Raw genomic sequence first — 19071 nt, forward strand, 5'->3', positions numbered from 1 at the left:
TAAATGCAAATTAATGCATTTTTTGCATGAAACTTATTAAGCTACTGTGGAATAACATTTTAGTTTTTAAATTTGCATTAAATCATCTTAATAAAGTCCTCTCTGGGCTTCCATACAGCCCTCCTCCCCCATCTGGAGGATCCACTCGGCCAAATCAGGACAAGGGCGCGTCATGTGCGTGCGTCTTGCGTCATGCCGCAGTGGGCGTGTCCGAATCCCAACACGGAAGCTGTCCTGTGGTCCTGCCTGTCCTGCCACCGCACTGCTCTGACGAGAAAATCTGTCATATTTCTCCTTTATTACCAGCTCACCGGCTTCATTTAGACCCCCGGAGCTTTAACGCCGACACCCCGGACACCACAATGCTCTCACCCAGGTCAGTGTGATTAAAAACGGGGCTCAAAGACGTGTTGCTGCCTGGTACTTTTAGCTTAGTACCGTTAGCATATTTACACATCAGTTAGCTGGCTAATTGGTGCCAGGAACGATAAGCATCCCTGTGAACTACTTGTGTCAGTGGTTTTGTCCTGGTGCTTTGGTTGTACAGCTGTTTTTAAGGTTTTTTTCTGTATAAATAAAAGGATCAGCTCCACCTGGGAAAAGAAAATCAGGCCCAAACAGGGTGGGGAGTCGTTGTATACATAAAGGGTGTGTCAAGTTCATACCACTGCCAGAAAAGTACCCAAGTAGTATTTACAGGAAACTGAACAGAAATGAACCTTTCCATGCAAAGTTAATGTAGCAGGTCAAGTTATACTCTTAGGGGTATGAGGTATAGACTTTAAAGGTGCACTATGTAGGTTTTTTTAAAGAAAGATCTTCATTAACTGATTTATTTTTGGCTAAATAATCAAACTCTATTTGTTTTCACGTCTGAATAAACAGACTGACCTTAAAGGACAACACAATTTATACTGTTTTACTTTGTTTACATGTGGCGGACCCTGCCACCTTTCTAGCTTCAAACAGTGTTCTGGGACCTTATTGTCCTCTGAGAACAGCTTGTTTATTCACTTATGGAAAATATAGATATTTCTCTATTAGCACCTCATTAATATTGTAAATATTACTTTTCTGAGTTTGAATGTCTTCTTTAAAAACTACGTAGTGCCCCTTTAAAGTCTTGAATTGCATTATGTCTAATGAACGTGTAGTTTATTTATTCTGAGTGGCAGCCTGCTACGCCTCAGCATCCTCCAGTATACCTGTGTATAAATCTTTTAAACGAAGCTGCTGATAAACAGAACTGAAATATCTGGCAACACGACAACTTTTACATTACGCAGGAAGATCTGTCCGTCCGTCTGCCTGCTCAGCTGTTCACTGTGGAACAACGCAGCGGTATTGAAGGCAGATCAGATTCAGTTATAATTAGAAGAGGAGGATGCATGTGGATGTAAATGGACTCCTCGGTCTTCAGGTCATCTCAGGGTTTGTTTATATTCTGTCTTGTCCTCATGTGGGCTGCAGGTTCCTGCTGCTGCGGTCGGCTGCGTCCTTGACCACAAGGTCGTTCTGCGCTGGGGGCGTGTCCAAGCCGGGCAGGGCGCCGGACATGGTTGAAGGTAAGACTGTGAGAGAATGATCCTGCTTCCTGTTTGACTTGATAGACCCTCACCTGGTTCAGTCATAGATCTGTTATAGACACGTGTGTGCTGTCTGCTGTTTTGCACTGGATGGCAGAGAGTTTACTGGTTCCAGACCTGTGAACCTGCTGACTCAGACTTTTCTCAGCATTTCAAATAGAAAATGAAATATTCGATTTTTAGGTTCAGAAATTGTATTTTTTATATAAAACAAAGAGAGACCTATATTGTGTTTCACTAGTTAATTATGACAGAAATGTTGTCACCTTCATTCTGTTATTTCCCAGCCCTCTGTCAGTGTCCCTGAAGTGGTCGTGGTGTGTGCTGAAGTTTTGATGGTGCGTTCAGGGTCCGTTGATGTTGTTGAAGCTCTGCCCCTCTTCTCGATTCTCAGTTTGCTCATCCCCGCCTCCTTTCCTCACCTCCTCTCCTCGCGTCTTAGTCCCTCCCACATGATTAGTGAGCTGAGTAGGAGAGGAAGAGACACGAGGAGACATTTAGCGAAATGAGACGTCCGTGCTTCAAAGCCTCATTTTAAAGCAACGTCAATCATATACGAGGTGTGGCGCAGCTGCATCATCTTTGTTTTCATGACATCCAGCTTTTACAGCTTGTCTGGAGGTGCGAGCGCATCATGATCATGGTGACGTAATTAATGTGTGTGTGAATCAAGTTCAAATCGTCTGATCTGCTCACCCCCGTGCCTTTCTTAATCATTTTTATTTCTCCACAGGAAATCCACTTTTACATGTGTCAAATGGTGTGTGTTGGTAAACCGAGACAAATCCTAACTATCTAAACCACGCTCTCCTACCTGTAGTAATTCTCCTCTAATTTGCTCTAATTGCACGTTAATTCCTCCTGCATGTTTCTGACCGAACCTCCGTTCTCTTTTACCTGAAGCGCACCTTCTCTCATGTACGGCAGCTTTCACTGTGCACTCGTTCTGGATTCAATGTTGCAGCTGGCTGGGCTTCTCCTTCAGCCTTCCCTGCAGCGGTGGTTGCTGGTCTGTTAACCTTCTTCTTCAGCTGGTTCCCTCCTGATGTCTGTCACCGTTCGGCTGCTTCTTTTCTCTGTGTTGTTTCATATTGTCTCACAGTTTGAGCCACAGTAACCTGCAGCCTTCAGGCAAGAATTAGGGACATTTTACAACTTCTCCTTAAACATTTAAATCTGACTGGTGAAGATGTATGAGGCTGATTACTGGTTTCCTTGAAGGCTCCAGCTGTAAAAACAAGAGTTTAACAGTCCCATTGTTTGTTACACAACTTTGGATGAAGCGCTGCTCTGACAGAGACAGTATGAAACATGTATCCTTGAGCTTTTAGCACTTCCACATACGTGCACACAGAAGAGCTGATTGTCTTTTCTGTGTTTTTCAGTGCGAAACAGGCTGAGAGAAATCGTGGGAGCTTCCACTAACTGGAGGTACTGAAACATCAAAGGGCACATAATGAGCTTGTTTTGTGCTGACGGGTCACCACAACCGAATTAAGCATTGACACTTTACATGTTGTACACCCTGACTCAGACTTACTCACTTTATTTCAGTGATTATACTTCATATTTTATAAGCAAATGAAAGATTTAAAAAAGAACAAATGGACTTTATACTGCAGGCACATTGCACATTTGTGTCTTTTTGACATATGTACATTTTATATTTTTACATATACTGTATTTGTAAAAGTCCGCCACACTGCTCGTCCCTCCACAAACTATACATGTGTACGACAAATAAACATTTCAGTCCTTGGAAGACGATGACGGAAGAGAAACCGTATTAATTATAAGAAAAAAAGAAATGGCGTCCAGAAAGTTCATCTCCAAGGGTGTTTATTTAATAATATGTTCAATAATCCCGTCTGCAGTGACCACCAGCAGGCCATGGCGGAGCGCGTGTCGCTGTCGTCCATGTTGGCGAAGTCTCAAAACGACCTGCCAGCCAAGAGGATGAAGGACAGCTACCTGGAGGTTCACCTGCCTCTGGGCTCCGAGCCACAGCTCCGAGAGAAATACCTGACCTTCCACAACACTGTCAGGTACACACATACACACACACACACACACACACACACACACACACACAAGAACTCACCTTCCTCTAACTCTTCTTCTGTCTTTTTCCAGGTTTGGCAGAATCCTGGAGGACTTGGACAGTTTAGCAGGTATCTTTCTAACACTCATTGATGATTTTTGACATTTTGACTAGACAGGAAGTTCAACACAGTCAAACACTTATCCACTAACTTCCTCGTCTCTCTCCTCAGTCCTCATCTCTTACTCTCACACATATAATACGGCACTGAAGAGGTCTCCGCTGTCCATCGTCACCGCCCTGGTGGATAAGATCGGTAAGAGGCTCTCATACGTGATCACACCTACAGGTTGAGTTGTTTGACCTAAAAGTTTGGCCAGATGTCAACGTCCACGTCCTTCTACCTTTAAACTTTAGGATGTGTTTCTTCAGTTGATGTTATTCCTGAAAGGATTCGTGATTTCACTGATTTACTGACAGAAAATGTATCAACAACATCTTTTATAACCAGTTAGTTAAGTTAATTTGGTTTGGTTTCAGTGGTTTGTGGTCAAAACAAGCTATTTGAGAAGTAACCATAATGTCAATAATTGGTTTAACAAAGACTACGAGACAGTCTGATTATCAGCTGTCTGGGTGCTTTATTTGGCACAACCACAGTTCAGCACAACTGTTTTAATTTGACCTAATAGTCCAAACTCAACACGTCCAAATAAACCCATAAAACATGCTTTGTTCGAGCGTACATTTACGTCCATGTCCAGGTTTGAGTTGCAGATGTTTTCATGTTGTGTTGTTGTTGGACAGACATGAGGCAGCACATCATCTATCCTGACTGCGACATCAAGTTCACCGGTCACGTGACGTGGGTGGGAAAGACCTCTATTGAAGCCAAGATGCACATGTCACAGGTAGACACCCTTCCCTGTCTACTTATGCACACATTGCGTGTTTACTGTAATTTAGTTTAGTTGTCAGGTTGAAACAAAGACACAACTCAGACAAAAGACAAACAGGTAAATTACCCACATGGCCTGTGAAATAAGATGAAAACAAGCTAAAGAAGACAAATTAAACAAACTTTATTCTACTTGTGTGACATCCAGAGAGGATCAAACTTTAACTCAACTGACATCCCCAACAGATATATTTTACAAATACAGTTAACAGTGACCAATATAGGCTACTTATCTGTCCCTGTGGAGAAAGTCCCCAGACTCCCTTAAAAAGTCGCTCAGTTTTGTGAGTTGTTGAATGAGGAGAAACTCTACAAACATGTGAAACGCTGTCTCGGACAAATTTATAATTATTTGGGCCTTCTTGTAAATTCGGCAAATCTTCTACATTAAATTTCTTTCTTTGTGTAGATCATGTTGTCTGGTTGTCCCAGTTAGATACGTGTTTATTTGCATAGAGAGTAGAAAGTGAGATCTGATCACAAGTGGTCACTCAGACGCATCTTAATTGCCAGGTGTGAAGTGACGGACTTAGAGCTGTCCACTTGTGAACAATCAATCAGGACGGACGTTAATACCAGGACTGATCACTTCCTTTATGATGTGACTCTTCTTTCAGTATCGTGATGGAGCTTATTCCCCAGTTCTGGATGCTACGTTTGTTATGGTGGCCCGAGATCCAGAAAACAAAAGGTAGGACGCTCAGTCGAAGCTTTTCAGAAAGTCTGAATGAGTATTTGTAGGAAGGAAGTGAACCCATACAAATGAATCAACAGTTGTCAAACCCTCTCCTTCTTCTCTCATTAATGTTGCCTGAATCCTCTGTTTGTTTCTGCTCACACTTCTTCTTCTTCTCCTTTATTTCAGAGCAGCTTATGTAAATCCACTGAAGCCAGAAGGCCCAGAGGAGGAGAAACTCTTCCAGGAAGGAGAAGGTTTAAGATCCTGACACAACAGCGGCTACGATAAGATGATGCCTTCATTTGATTTTTGTGCCAACCTCTTTTCTCTACATCGTTTGTGTTTTCCAGCTAATAAATCCCGGCGTGTGGAGCTCAGCACTGCGTCGCTGCTGAAGGTGGCTCCTACAGACGAGGAGAGGAAGGTCGTACACAGTCTGTTCCTCAACACGCTGGACACAAAGTACGACTCACCGACATGCTGTGAAATTAAATCTGAACTACATAAGACCTCAATAAAATCATCACGCATATCGGGTAGAGCAGCACTTACTGCAACTTAAACAATTTGGGATTTAGTTCAAGCTACGACAAAGATAATGACTGAATTATCATTTTTGGGTGAGCTTATCCTTTAAGATACAGCGTTTTAAATCCCTCACTTCTTCTGTATTTTCTGTGTATTTCTTCTCCTACAGGACGGTCAGTTTCCGCAGCAGAGTTCTGCCTCCAAACTCAGTGTGGATGGAAGATGCCAAACTGAAGGGACTGGAGATCTGCCACCCTCAGGTGAGAGGAAGTCTGAGAAGTCTACCTTCCATTCTTCTTACTTTATGGTGCTTCTAACATTTTAAAGAAACCTAAAATGCACATGTAACGCAGTAAAATTAGATTTTTAAACAACAGTAGGAACTCACTTTAAGGCCCTTTCTCTCTCTGTGTGTTGAACAGGAGAGGAACATCTTCAACAGGATATTTGGAGGTTTCCTGATGAGGAAAGCCTACGAGTTGGGCTGGGCCAACGCCTGCTCCTTCGGGTGAGAGCTGAGAGGAGAAGATGCTGCTGCTGGAGAAAGAAAGAACGTTTTCTTTGACGTTAAAGTGTTTGTTGTGTGTCCTGCAGAGGGTGTCGGCCGAGTCTGGTGGCTGTTGATGATATCCTCTTCCAGAAACCTGTGGAGATCGGCTCCCTGCTGCTGCTCTCCTCGCAGGTCAGAGAGTCTGTGTGCATCTCTTGTGTTCATCTACATCTGATCAGCGTCTTCATATTTTATTCTGCCAATAGATCCTCCTAAATCCTTCACACTGCACTGTGAAACGCTGAGAGGCTGATTTACTGAACATTCAGATGTTACAAACATTAATTCTGTGATCGGGAAGGCATACTGATGTATAAGTGTGTGTCTTTGTGTGTGTTTCAGGTGTGTTACACACAGGGGAAGCACATCCAGGTCAGAGTTCACAGCGAGGTGTTCGACCCGCTGTCACGCCAGCACAACACCACCAACGTCTTCCACTTCACCTTCGCTTCAGACCGAGACGTCCCCAACATCATTCCCAACACATATGGAGGTGAGCACACACAGACACACACACTGTAACACACACAGGTGGAGTTGTTGTAGTAAGGATTTGTGCCTTTTTACCAGATTAAGTCTATCTAACTACAGAAAAACGAGGGTGACACATACTGGATTAAATAGGACTGACAGACGCTAATTAAGATTCAAAAACCTTCTGTCTCTTGTAAAGTGAGAATTTTGTGATCACTACATGTTCAATGCTGGTGTTTTATTTGTCTCACAGAGTCGATGTTGTACCTGGACGGGAAGAGACACTTTAACCAGACTGTGGAGCACTGAGAGCAACACGTCTGCTGCCTGCCAAAGCCTTTCAGCAGCTGACCAATGAGGCTGTTCAGACCTGGTATCAAGTCAACATCCGTCCTGAGTGATCCGATCACAAGCGGACAGCTCTAATTAAGGTCACAGTCGTGATCTGATCACTTGGACCACATTCAGAGACGGTCTAACCACATTGTTTTTGCAGTTTGTACGCACACGTGTCCCGGACCACCTACTCAACTGACATCCTCTGTGAAAGAAGAAGAAGAAGAAGAAGCCACAACTACAGGCAGAATGGATTAAACACTCTCTGATTTCCATGTGGTTCACTGTGATGTAAATTACATGTTTGAGCTCTTAACCTGCCAATGTTAGCAGCAGATGTTTGTGAAGACACTGTCTGTTTTAACTGATCCAACCATTGAACTAGTAACCACAATATCACCAGACTCCCTTAACAAATCGTGCAATTTTAAGTGTTGTTGAGTGATGAGAAACTTAACAAACTCTGTGAAATGGCTACAACAAATTCTGAATCATTGGTGCCTTCTTGTAAATTCAGCATAAATGTAAAATATGAAGTTGTTTGATTCCTTATAAAAAAGTGTCAGTTTGTGGCAGCACGGCTGTACCAGCCTGTCTGCTTCTGTGTCTAAATTGTGTCCAACATTTACACTTAATCCATAAAAAGGAGACAACTTTTTCTTGACGTAAACATGTCAAAATTTACAAATACAGCAACCAATATAGGCGACTTCTTTGTTGTCTGCAGAGAATCCCCAAACTCCCTTTAAAAATCACTCTATTTTGTGAGTTGTTGAGTTAGGAGAAAATTATAAACTTTGTGAAAAACTGTCTCTGACAAATTCTGAATTATTTAGGCTTTTTAATTAATTCGGCAAATGTTATCAAGTTCTTTCTTCCTTTGTGTGCAGAATATTGTGCCCATTCGTCACAGTGAAAACGTGTTTATCTCCACGTAGAGCTGGGATGTGAGATCACATCACCAGGTGTGAACTGACACTCAGAGCTGTCCATTTGTGATCGGATCACTCAAGATGGACGTTGATACCAGGTGTGAAAAGGGCCTTTGTGTGTGTGTGAGCAGTCAGTTGAGAAGAATGAATGCAGTTCATAAAGTCTATATAGTTTTTATATCACGCCTTGTTAAGTTTACACAACCATGTGGTGACCTGACTCCTGTTTCTTTATTTCTTCTGGTGGTTTACATTTTGTTCTCACGAGGAAAACTACAGTACAGCAGAAAGACAGCTTTTTTACACTCATTTATATTTTTATCACACTTTGTTTGACAGATATAACTACCAGACGGTTTGTTTGACAACCAGTCAGCGTTTACAGCTTCGCGAACATGAAGCAAACGTTTGGTTTCCTTGCCTCGTCATAACCTCAGATATTCTTGTTTCGCATGTTACATTGTTATTATCCACTGTCGCTTATACGCACAAACCTTTTTGACTTTTCTTTGTTATGTTGAATGGGCAGCTTTATTCTGAATGTGTCAGACTGCTACAAGAGGAAAGAGGGTTTCATTGTTTCTGACTTTCAATCATATATTTACTCAAATGCAATAAAAGAATTATTTATCTTGACCTTGTGGTGTCTTTGCTTTCATTACGTTTGCTAAAAGTAAAAACTGGTGGGTGGATATTATCCTCTGATGTCCTCCGTTTCCTGGAGGAGCTTCGTCAAATCTGAGAAACAAACCCCTGATTGTGTAATAATGATGTCATCAGGGTTATTTATGTCGTCTGTTTCCTGGAATTTACAACAGAAAAACATGAAATGACTGATGAGTCTGTTATTTGTCTGTGCAACCAACCCAGACTGATTAGCCAATGAGAGCCAAGAATGACCATGACATGTCTTTGTGACATCATCCCTCATTATCATAAAGAAGTATAGAAGAAATATATTGACAAATAACAAATGAATGTGAAAATAATTAATACTGAAGATATGTCATTTGTTTTATTGTTTATTATTCTGTTTGTTGGAGTCTGTAAGTATTAGTAATGCTGTTTGATTTCCTGTATTTTCACAAGTAAATTCTGTGGTACCAAACCTTTGTCCCTGCTTTGTTAAACGAATACCACCAGGTGTATCTACTTCATATCTACATTAGTTTAAACATCATTTAGATGTTTTTTTCCTTTTTATATTTGCATTTAATTTCCTTATCTTTTCTTTTTTTTTAAGAATGTATGTCTAATTTATATCTACATTACTTTTAAAATAATTTCCATGATTTATTTAGCTTTATTTTCATGTTTGCATTTAATGACTTTATCTTTTCATTTAATGCGATAAAACCTCTGGGGGTGGGAACCAACGTTCTGTTCCGTGTTCACCGGAGTCCTTTCACGGACGGACACTAACAGTTAATTAGCCGCCAGCAGCTTCTAACTCCCGCTGGTCTAATCCCTTCAGAGCCGGGTCGTCGTTCAGTAGCATGCAAAATATGTTAACCATTATCTCTAACGCACTTTGTCGGATCACTGGCAGGAATGTGGTGAGTTTTCTGGCCTGGGGGTGAACTTCGAGCCGGGCGTTGTTTCTGAGACGATGCTAACGGTTAGCTAGCCTGGTTTTGTTTGGCATGGGGCTGACCTTGTGAGCGGATAGCATGTTAGCCACACGGACTAGCTTGACTCTTGCTTTTCCATTTGCATGTCGAGGTGGATATATAATGAAATGTGTGCCTGCAGATTGTTGACTGACAAACTGGTGATTTAAACGAGAGCAAGGATAACCGCGGTCTCGCTCAGGAGCTAAAATGGTGCTCGGTGTCGTCGCGGTCATGACTCTACACTGTTTCTGAAACCACAGCTAATCTTCACTTTGTCATGTCTGTGTGTCTGTGATTGTGCTGGTTTGCCTTCCTCGACCATCTTTGATTAACTGAGATGCACTGATGTGATCAATACTGAACAATATCTGTCTTAAAATGTAACACAAGGCGAACATTGGCTTGCTGTGTTACTTAAAATATCCAAATAACCACCAGTTATAAGCACGAAGCCACCGTGTAAACACTGGTTTCACACGCCGAGCTGATTTCTTCTGGATGAGAGAACAGAAAACAATGATTTCACACAGTACAGCTGATACTTAATCTTGTCTAACCTCGACTAGACTTATGATGAGCGCCTAGAGACGACTTAAAACCCTTAATTTAAATCTGAAAACGTTTGTTTGAGTAAACAGTTTGAATCCCCAGAAAGAGAGAGATGAATTTTGTGCAACCAGGAAATAATTTGTGGGCTCAAGTTTAAGCTTTATTTTATTTATTTCCTAAAGACTCAATCTTTTAACAAACTGGGACTCCTTTAAACAGTTTTCTATTTCTTTTGTTGGTCCAGTTCAAACAGGAACAGAGAAATCTAGGTCTTGATTTAGCTAGATTAAGCTTAAAGGAACAGTTCACCTAAAAATGTAACTCCAGTCATTCTCTCCTCCCCCCATGCAGATGTAAACTCTGCTGAAGTTTCGTAGTCATGTCTGGAGCCTCACAGTAAAACGACGTTGCAACATTCTCCTAAACAACTGAAGCAGCTGGGGACTTGTTTTAAAATGTAAAAAACATATATTAACAGAAGATATTGGTCTCAATTGAAACACATCCGTGCATTAATTCTCACTCTGCTTATCCAATAGAAAAAGCCAGAGCCCTGTCGGCAGCATGTTGTGTCTGTGTTGTGGTGTCTCAGCAGCAGCAGGGATCCTACAGTCCTCTGGTGTGACTTTGGTATAAATCAGCTGTATTTGTTTTACAGCTCTGAACCTCATATGAATGTGCATTGATAAAAACATTAAGAGCAACATGTGACTGTAGGAGCTCTGCTGTTTTACGGCTTTGTATTGAAAGGGCACAAGCTTTCGTTCTCTCCCTCGGCTTCCTCTCCCTCCTCATTAACACTCGCACACACAAACACAACAATCCCTATTTATTTCTTGCTTTTCTCCCTCCTCTCCCACTTCCCACTCGCCTGAACCCTAGGGAGCCCAAACAGTGTCTGAGGTAAGCAGCTCGTTGCTCTGCTGGTGTTTGTCTGTAGGCTCGGTCCTACGCTTCCTTCCCCCTGCAGTGATGTTTCCTAAGAAATACTTTACTTACTTTATGAATTAGGTAAAAATAAGAAAGGAAATGACTAGAAAACACAAAACATTACTCGTTATTGTTCCTCTTGCCTAGATTCAATCAATCTAACCTGTTTTACTGTGTTTAGTTAATTCTGTCCCTTTTTCAATTTATTTAAATTTCATGGAAAATTCCCATTCAAAACATCAGTCTTGTGTTTTTTATTTTCTTTACACAATGATGTTATTCATGACTAATCTAATCTGTGTTAGCACAGTTGAAGCCTGTTATCTGGGTGAAAACACGTCCCAGTGATATTTCACATTGGCACAATATTTTACCGGCTGTTTGAGCAGGAAGGACGTATACGAGATTTTATTAACATCTTAAAAAATAAATATTTAAAGATGCAACACCTAACCGTCGACAGCACTGAGAATCAGTCTTAATGCTTTTGTCCCAGTTTCTTGAAAAGTTAAAACACACTAACAAACGTGTCAGACTTGGTGAATAAACAAGTTTGTCTATTTTTTTCTAATTTAAATAAAAATCCTGGAGAAGCCTGTCCGACTGTGTTTTAAAGTTTGCACCCTTGAGGAAAGATTTTTTGTTTACTGATGATTCTTAATGTTTAATCTATAGCGAGAATGGAAATGAGCCCATAACAATACTGTGTAGAGCCCAATGGGCTGTTCACCCTGTTACAACACACTGTACCATCAAAATGATATTGAAGCTGTTATTTTAAGGTGTTATGTTTCATTAAGTTGCTTTAATACATGACAAATCAACATACTCGATCATATTTATCCAAAAATCCAACAGACTAGAGTATTTCAGTATGAACGTGATGGAAAAATCTATTTCAAGGTTTTTAAAATGTTGTGCCAATTTGAAATCTCGTGTGCTGAGTAGACACTGTTGGGCCGGTGCCAGTCTCCATGTTCCCCCAGTGTGTTTCTCCTTTTAGCCTCTAGCAGTCATCACATGTGTGTGTCCGTGTGTGTGTCCATTCTCCACTTAGCTGCTGCTTCTGCTGTTTTCACCTGTAGACGTCTCATCACCTGTAGACTCTGTAGAGCTCCTCTGGCTGTGCTGTGCTGTGCTCTGATTGGTTGGCTCCTGTGTTCCCCAGTTGCTGATTGACCTGTCAGAGTACGTCAATCTAACCTCACCGGCGGCGCCCGCCTTGGCACAGACTGCGCGGCAACCACCTAAACCACCTCCAGTCAGTACTAGAGCGCCTGCTGCTGAGTTAGTTAGCGGCCAGACCGACCAGCTAGACAGACCAGTAAGAACATGTAGCATCCTCCATGTCTGCCTGATCACTAACACGGGTGGGGAAACTTAAAGGAACAGTTCAACCAAAAATGAAACTGGGAACAGTCGTTATCTCCTCCCTCCATGCTGATGGAAAGTCTAAAGTTTCGTCATCCACAAAATATTTCTGGAGCTTCACAGTAAAACAGAGTTGAATGTTTTGTGGACGACGAAACTTCACCTGACTTTCCATCAGCATGGAGGGAGGAGATGACTAATCATTTCTGTTTAACTTTGTTTGTCTGCAAACCACTGTGGCTCATTAGAATTCAAAATTAAATTAAAGTAACCTTATTAACACAGTTGGTTATGTACTATCCATTCATTGTTCTGGGGTCCTTTTTTATCTTGGGTGTTTTTCTGGGAAATGTTTGAAACTAACTGAAGATGTAAATAAGGAAGGTTGAGAGTAAAAAACATCTTTTTATGCAGAATCACAGGTGATCACAGATGTTTGTGTTGTCTTTAGAGCTGCCACATTTATCATCCCATGGATTTACTGTAAAACCTTTATTCATTTCATGATCGATCTGTCATTCTAATTGGTTTTAAAGTCAATTAATTGTTTTGTCTTTTCATTTTGAAACTTTTAATATATTGAATTTACAAAGATTTAAAGCAGAGAGAAGCAGCTAAACATGTTTTTTGTTTTGCTTGACAAATGACTCGTATGCATTACTGTATCATATCAAACAAAAACCTAGATTTTACAATCATACCAACTCAAGGTCTGCTTGCTTGCTAGCTTTTGTGAACGCTTCATCACAGGCTTCATCAACAGATGGGTTTTTCCTTTGTTACCGTGGAGATGGAGCCGGTTCAAGTTCAGTTGCTAACGATTTCATCCACGGATCTTTTCAGGACTTATTGTTCGTGTTGACTTGAAGTGAAGCATGAAGTTATGGAGTTATTTAACCTCAACAATGAGTGTTCATGCTCGTAAAAAGCTGGAAATTTGACTTTAATATTTAAACTGACATTTCTAAAGTCAGAAATTACCTTTAAAGTCTGAAAATGACATAATATTTTAAAGGTGTAATAGGGATTTTGCCACCTGTCACAGATGGGAAACAGCAAATCACCAGAGGAACCACTAACTAACTAGGTAACTGAGGATGCTCAGTTAGCTCTGCAGTCAGTGGCCATAAGTTGACATAACTGGGCTCAGCAGCCTCTGTATTTTACATAACGTCAAAACTGATATTTCTTCACATACTGTTGATCATTTTTGAAAGTTTTAAACTAAACTTGAACCTAAATATGACATATTACACCTTTTTTTTTTTTAAATAAATTGTTGTACAGCAATGAAGAAACCCGACGATGAGACGTCTGCAGTGGCCAAAAATTGGAGACTAAGTTTTCATATTTTCCCAGAACCAGCCAGTTGTTGGTGGAAACAATGTTCAGATCCACAGCCGAAGATTCGGTTGTTACTGACTTCCTGTAGTCACCCAGTTCAGAGAGAATCACCTGATCCCCAACTACCTTCGACCTGCTGTGAAGACGCTGTCAGTGTGGAGGACTCGTGTGCCGTCTTTACGGCTCATTATCTGTCAGTGATTGTGAGCTGTGTGTTTTTGAATGACCAACATCTGATGTGTGTTCTGGTCACTAGGGTGCCAGAGTAGTGGTCTCCCGCTCCTTTGCTGACTTCACCCCTCAGGCGACCTTTGACATCAAGGTGGGTCGAAGAAAAGTACAATCCTGACTGTAAAAACTTCCATCAACCGCTTCCTGCTCAATAATGTTTTTTTTCCCCTGCTTGCTGTCTCGGCGAGTAGAAATGCGACGTGCACCGTCTGGAGGAGGGTCCTCCGGTGACGGCGACGCTGACTCGGGAGCAGGGCCTGCAGTATTACCGCATCATGCAGACCGTGAGGCGCATGGAGCTCAAAGCTGATCAGCTCTACAAACAGAAGATCATCAGAGGCTTCTGCCACCTGTATGACGGACAGGTGAGGATCACTGATGGATGAGGTCTCGATGGAGTTCGTGCAGGTTATGCTGCACCTTATAAATGTTGCACACTGTTTTTGAAGTCTGCAGTAAGAAGCCTTGTTTTGATCCACTGCTCCCGTTTGTCCTGTTAATGTTACTCTATTATGCTGAATAGCTGGAAACATGAACAAAGAGACGATATACATTGATTGTTGTGTGTGTATAAGGTAATTCTATATATTTTCTTGCAATTGCAGCTTTGGTAACAAGTACACATGATGATAAAGGCTTTGAGAGCCTGGAAATGTTTGGTTTAGTGACCTTGAAAGTGCTTAAAACGGCTTGATTTTACTTTCAAAGCTGTTGAATAAAGGAATAAGACCAGACAAGGAAAAATAAATGTTGAAAAAGCAAAAAATTATTACATAGTTATTCATATTCATAGTTTTATCCCTGTTCTCCTACAGGAAGCATGTGCAGCAGGCATCGAGGCCGCCATCAACCCCTCCGATCACCTGATCACCGCCTACCGTGCCCACGGATACACGTACACCCGCGGCATAGCCATCAAAGAGATCCTGGCTGAGCTCACGGGTGAGAGAGAGTTTTTTTAATAATCCAAAGCTGCGGATGATACTTGTACGTCACCGCAGTGACATCACTCCTCATCCTCATTATTGCTCAGGTCGTAAAGGAGGTGTGGCCAAAGGAAAAGGAGGTTCAATGCACATGTACGCTCCACATTTCTACGGCGGCAACGGCATCGTGGGCGCTCAGGTAAACACACCATGAAACACAAAAACTTAAATATTTCAGCTGCATTTACACTGATACAGATAATAATCATAAGTCATGATGAACCCAGTCGGACACCACTAAAATCACAAGTTCTGTTCAGGTACCTCTGGGAGCTGGCATCGCTCTGGCCTGCCAGTACCAAGGCAACAACCAGGTGTGTGTCACGCTCTACGGAGACGGGGCAGCCAATCAGGTAAATATCCTGCCCGATTCTTAAACATCCCTCACAGTTGACATGCATATATTTGTTGAACCCGTCCAACTCCTGTCCTCTCCGATCCAATCAGGGCCAGCTGTTCGAGGCGTTCAACATGGCCGCCCTGTGGAAGCTGCCGTGCATCTTCACCTGCGAGAACAACCAGTACGGGATGGGGACGTCGGTGGAGAGAGCTTCAGCCAGCACCGACTACTACAAGAGAGGAGACTACATACCAGGAATCAGAGTGAGACACAAACTCAGGGAACTTCACTGTGATGCCCCGTCTTAAAGGGACAGTTCACCACAACATCAGAAAAACACATTTACCTTTTTACCTTTCTTATATTTATCCATCGAGGTTGTTTTTGTGTGAGATGTCCATTTTCTCTCCAATATAATAAAACTAGAAGGCAAGTGTGCATGTGGTGCGTTAAATAATGTCCTCACCTGAACTGTAACGCTAGCTAGCTTAGTTAGCTGTCCTCTCACCCATGACTGACTTCTTCGCTGTGATATGGTTGTTGGGTTTTTTCATGAAATAGGGGTTTTATCACGATACTATATAATATTGATTCATTAGACGATACGATATTTGCCGATATCACAAAGTCTGCCCCAATATGGATTTGATTCCCTTCAGTACCCTGCATGTATTATTTATTTCTACTTTTTCTTACTCACCGCTGCTTTAAGTCGCTGCGGGTGTATTTCAGCCTACGTGAACATTTTTTCAGCCTGACATTGTTGAAGCAGATCAGCAACGAGTCGAACACCAACAAGTGAAAAGCTTTGTTCGTCTGCTGACTCGTCTTTTCTCTGGAATCCAAAATATTTCCACCCTGCTGATTTTTATTTTTTCTTCTTCTTCCTGAGAACAGAGTGAATATTGTCTTTGTCCTCCTCCTGGCTGCTTGCCATTACCTCGCTGACACAGCAGTGTTTAAATGTTAAGGAAGGGGGTGTGGAAAAGGTGATGCTGCGTGCGAAGGGAATTTCAAAATAAAGGCGTCGCCTAAAGATGATCTGGATCGATGTTCCACTTCGCAGTCATGGCATTAGATCGTCACTCGTTAAACTGATTTATCGTTGAACCACTAACATGAAACTGCACACAACAAGCTCTGTGGATTATCTTGAGTAACTGAGTCATGATTTCTGGAAAGAGACATTAAGCTGAGTTTTGTATAGCTTGAACTTAAGCCTACACCTTATCGGTCAATTTTTCCTTATCTTTATTTTGTTTTAAGTTATTTTAATGTCTTATTGTTACTTATTTATTTCTATGTTTGTACATTTTGGAAAATCCTCAGTAAGGGCCGAAATAAATGACTACTACCACTTTAATCCTTTGTGAAATTGAAGCCTTGTGGTCTTAGGCGGTAGCTGCAGTGTGTCTGTTGGCCGTACGCTGCAGCTGGCCTGTATCGACCGAGACTATAACAGGATGAGACTGACGGTCCGTCCTGGCAGTTGCAGGTGTGAGCATCCATACAGCTGTCTGACGCTCATGTATGATACTGCACACAAACAGCTGAAAAGCTCATTGTTTTACTACTTCATCAACATCTCCTGAATTAAATTAACCAACCTGCGTCTGTGTCTTCTGACCTGTTTCTCCTCCTCTTCTTACCTGGCAGGTGGACGGGATGGACGTCCTGTGTGTCAGAGAGGCCACACAGTTTGCTGCCGACCACTGCAGATCTGGGAAGGTGAGCCAAGCTGCTCTGTGTGAGGAGAAGAAACTTCCAGATATAAAATCAGAAAGGCGACGAACTAGTGGAGAGTCGAGGGATGATAAACGATGAAAGATTTAAACAAAAAGTGTTTTTACTTGGTCAAATTTTCTCTCTACTTCTTGATAATTCATCTGTCAAAGGTGGAAAAAGTTCACGCCCCACAGTTTTTATCAATCAGTAAAGGATGAGCTCATCCAGACGATTTCAGCTTATATATGGAGTTAATAGCGTGTTCATCGTGGTACATAAAGCTTATGTTCCACTGGATCAAGCCATTTGACCGTTGTAAGGAGGTTTTGAGCAGTTTGGATGAACTCTGAAAAATGACTCCATGTTTCAGGGTCCCATTGTGATGGAGCTGCTGACCTACCGTTACCATGGACACAGCATGAGCGACCCAGGCGTCAGGTGAGTAAACAATTAACGGTGAATTCTGGCGTGTTTTTAAACCCGGGCCCTATCTTAATTTCAAAGTCGGGTGTGTAAATGATTCATGTTCAAAGTTGGTCCAGTAGGTCGCCTCAGCACCAAATATCAAGACCCAGCGGGAGAGTTTGTTCTAACTGTGATGTCACTTCCTGTAGTTATCGTACTCGTGAGGAGATTCAGGAAGTGCGCAGTAAGAGTGACCCCATCTCCCTGCTGAAGGACCGCATGCTCAGCAACAACATGGCAGCTGTAGAGGAGTTCAAGGTGAGTGCACGCAACACACACCAACCGTAAAGTTAATGCAACAGCCTGCAGTGAAAGTGTTTTAAAAGACACATCGGTCACAAGAACGGGCGTCATCCTGAGCACAGCTGCTCTTTGTCTCCTTGTTGAGACTGATTATCCAACATTTTTGCCCACAGTTGGAGGAAATTCATCTTGACTCGTGCATTCATTGGTGTTCTGGCAGTGATATTTTGACCTTTTTAAACCTCTTGATTTATTAATCTCCATGATATGATGTTGAAACCAGATTTTAACCTCCCAGCCTTCAGTGATTCAACCATCAACAACAAAAGATAGAAATGCAGTTTGTTACAAAGTTCAGTTTCTCAACTCTGTCCAGAGTGAACAATCTTTACACACCACTCAATAAAGGATCTTTGAAAAAGAAAATAAACCCAGTGACCTCTGATATCAGTCAGCTGATCATCTTCGTGGAGTTTGAAGTGTTTACTTTAAAATAGTCTTTCATATTTCCTTTTCCAGAGTCTAGAAAAGACTCTTATCCTGAGAAGCTCCTCTGGATAAGAAGAAACAGTTGTCGCCTCAGTTGACTTGATGAGTTTATGAGGAAAACAAACCTCCGTCACGTTGTGGAGCTGTAGGAGTTAACGAGTCCTCTCTTCTGTCCTGTCAGGAAATCGACATTGCGATCCGTAAGGAGGTGGAGGAGGCCGCTCAGTTCGCCACATCAGATCCGGAGCCGCCGCTGGAGGAGCTCTGCAACCACATCTTCCACAACGACCAGCCACTGGAGGTCCGCGGGACCAACCCCTGGGTCTCACTGAAGTCCGTCAGCTAAACTCACACACTCCAGATATACATAAACACAGCGACCACCATGAGTAGACTCCTTCAACTGCACCCTGAAACACGCAGCAGCCTCTTCCTCGACTTTAGATCGACTCATTCCGCACCTTAATGGGACTTGGACCTGAACCCTGTCAGTGTTATTTATTTAGAGTTTTATATAGAAATATGTTGAGTTATTCTGTCTGCATTTGTTCTGCGCACATCTGACCAGTCTGTTGGTGTTGCACTGTCATTGAGCCGCTTAACAGGAGGGCTGCAAACTATACGCACAAAACCTAAGCTTCCTGTTTTCCCCTTTTTATTTCCTCCAATACGACACGTTTGACATAAATTCTTCCGCTTTT

At 42.1% G+C, this 19071-nt stretch overlaps 2 protein-coding genes across 6 annotated transcripts; both read left to right on the top strand.

Annotated features, from left to right (window-relative positions):
• The first annotated feature begins 216 nt into the window (after positions 1–216).
• Positions 217–8720, top strand: acot9.1 (acyl-CoA thioesterase 9, tandem duplicate 1). The gene is made up of 16 exons (XM_084340893.1): positions 217–376; positions 1471–1565; positions 2320–2346; positions 2972–3017; positions 3461–3631; positions 3720–3757; positions 3860–3943; positions 4435–4538; positions 5203–5276; positions 5451–5518; positions 5615–5726; positions 5962–6052; positions 6215–6300; positions 6387–6474; positions 6685–6835; positions 7070–8720. Exons 1-16 carry the CDS (start codon positions 363–365, stop codon positions 7123–7125), a joined length of 1305 nt encoding a protein of 434 aa, XP_084197019.1. The 5' UTR covers positions 217–362; the 3' UTR covers positions 7126–8720.
• A 764-nt stretch (positions 8721–9484) lies between these two features.
• Positions 9485–19071, top strand: pdha1b (pyruvate dehydrogenase E1 subunit alpha 1b). 5 transcript variants are annotated; one of them, XM_084340604.1, is made up of 13 exons: positions 9485–9640; positions 11129–11149; positions 12345–12500; positions 14148–14213; positions 14314–14487; positions 14938–15064; positions 15156–15247; positions 15369–15461; positions 15556–15711; positions 17105–17176; positions 17544–17611; positions 17788–17896; positions 18552–19071. In XM_084340604.1, the coding sequence occupies exons 1-13, from the start codon at positions 9581–9583 to the stop codon at positions 18714–18716; spliced, it is 1359 nt and encodes a 452-aa protein (XP_084196730.1). In that variant the 5' UTR covers positions 9485–9580; the 3' UTR covers positions 18717–19071. The 5 variants fall into 5 exon arrangements, with proteins under 5 accessions (XP_084196730.1, XP_084196732.1, XP_084196733.1 ...); XM_084340606.1 differs by having other exon boundaries at positions 12345–12437; XM_084340607.1 differs by lacking the exon at positions 12345–12500.

The sequence above is a fragment of the Pagrus pagrus genome (assembly GCF_965226575.1).
Source record: "Pagrus pagrus genome assembly, chromosome: 20".
NCBI classification, from domain to species: Eukaryota; Metazoa; Chordata; class Actinopteri; order Spariformes; family Sparidae; genus Pagrus; species Pagrus pagrus.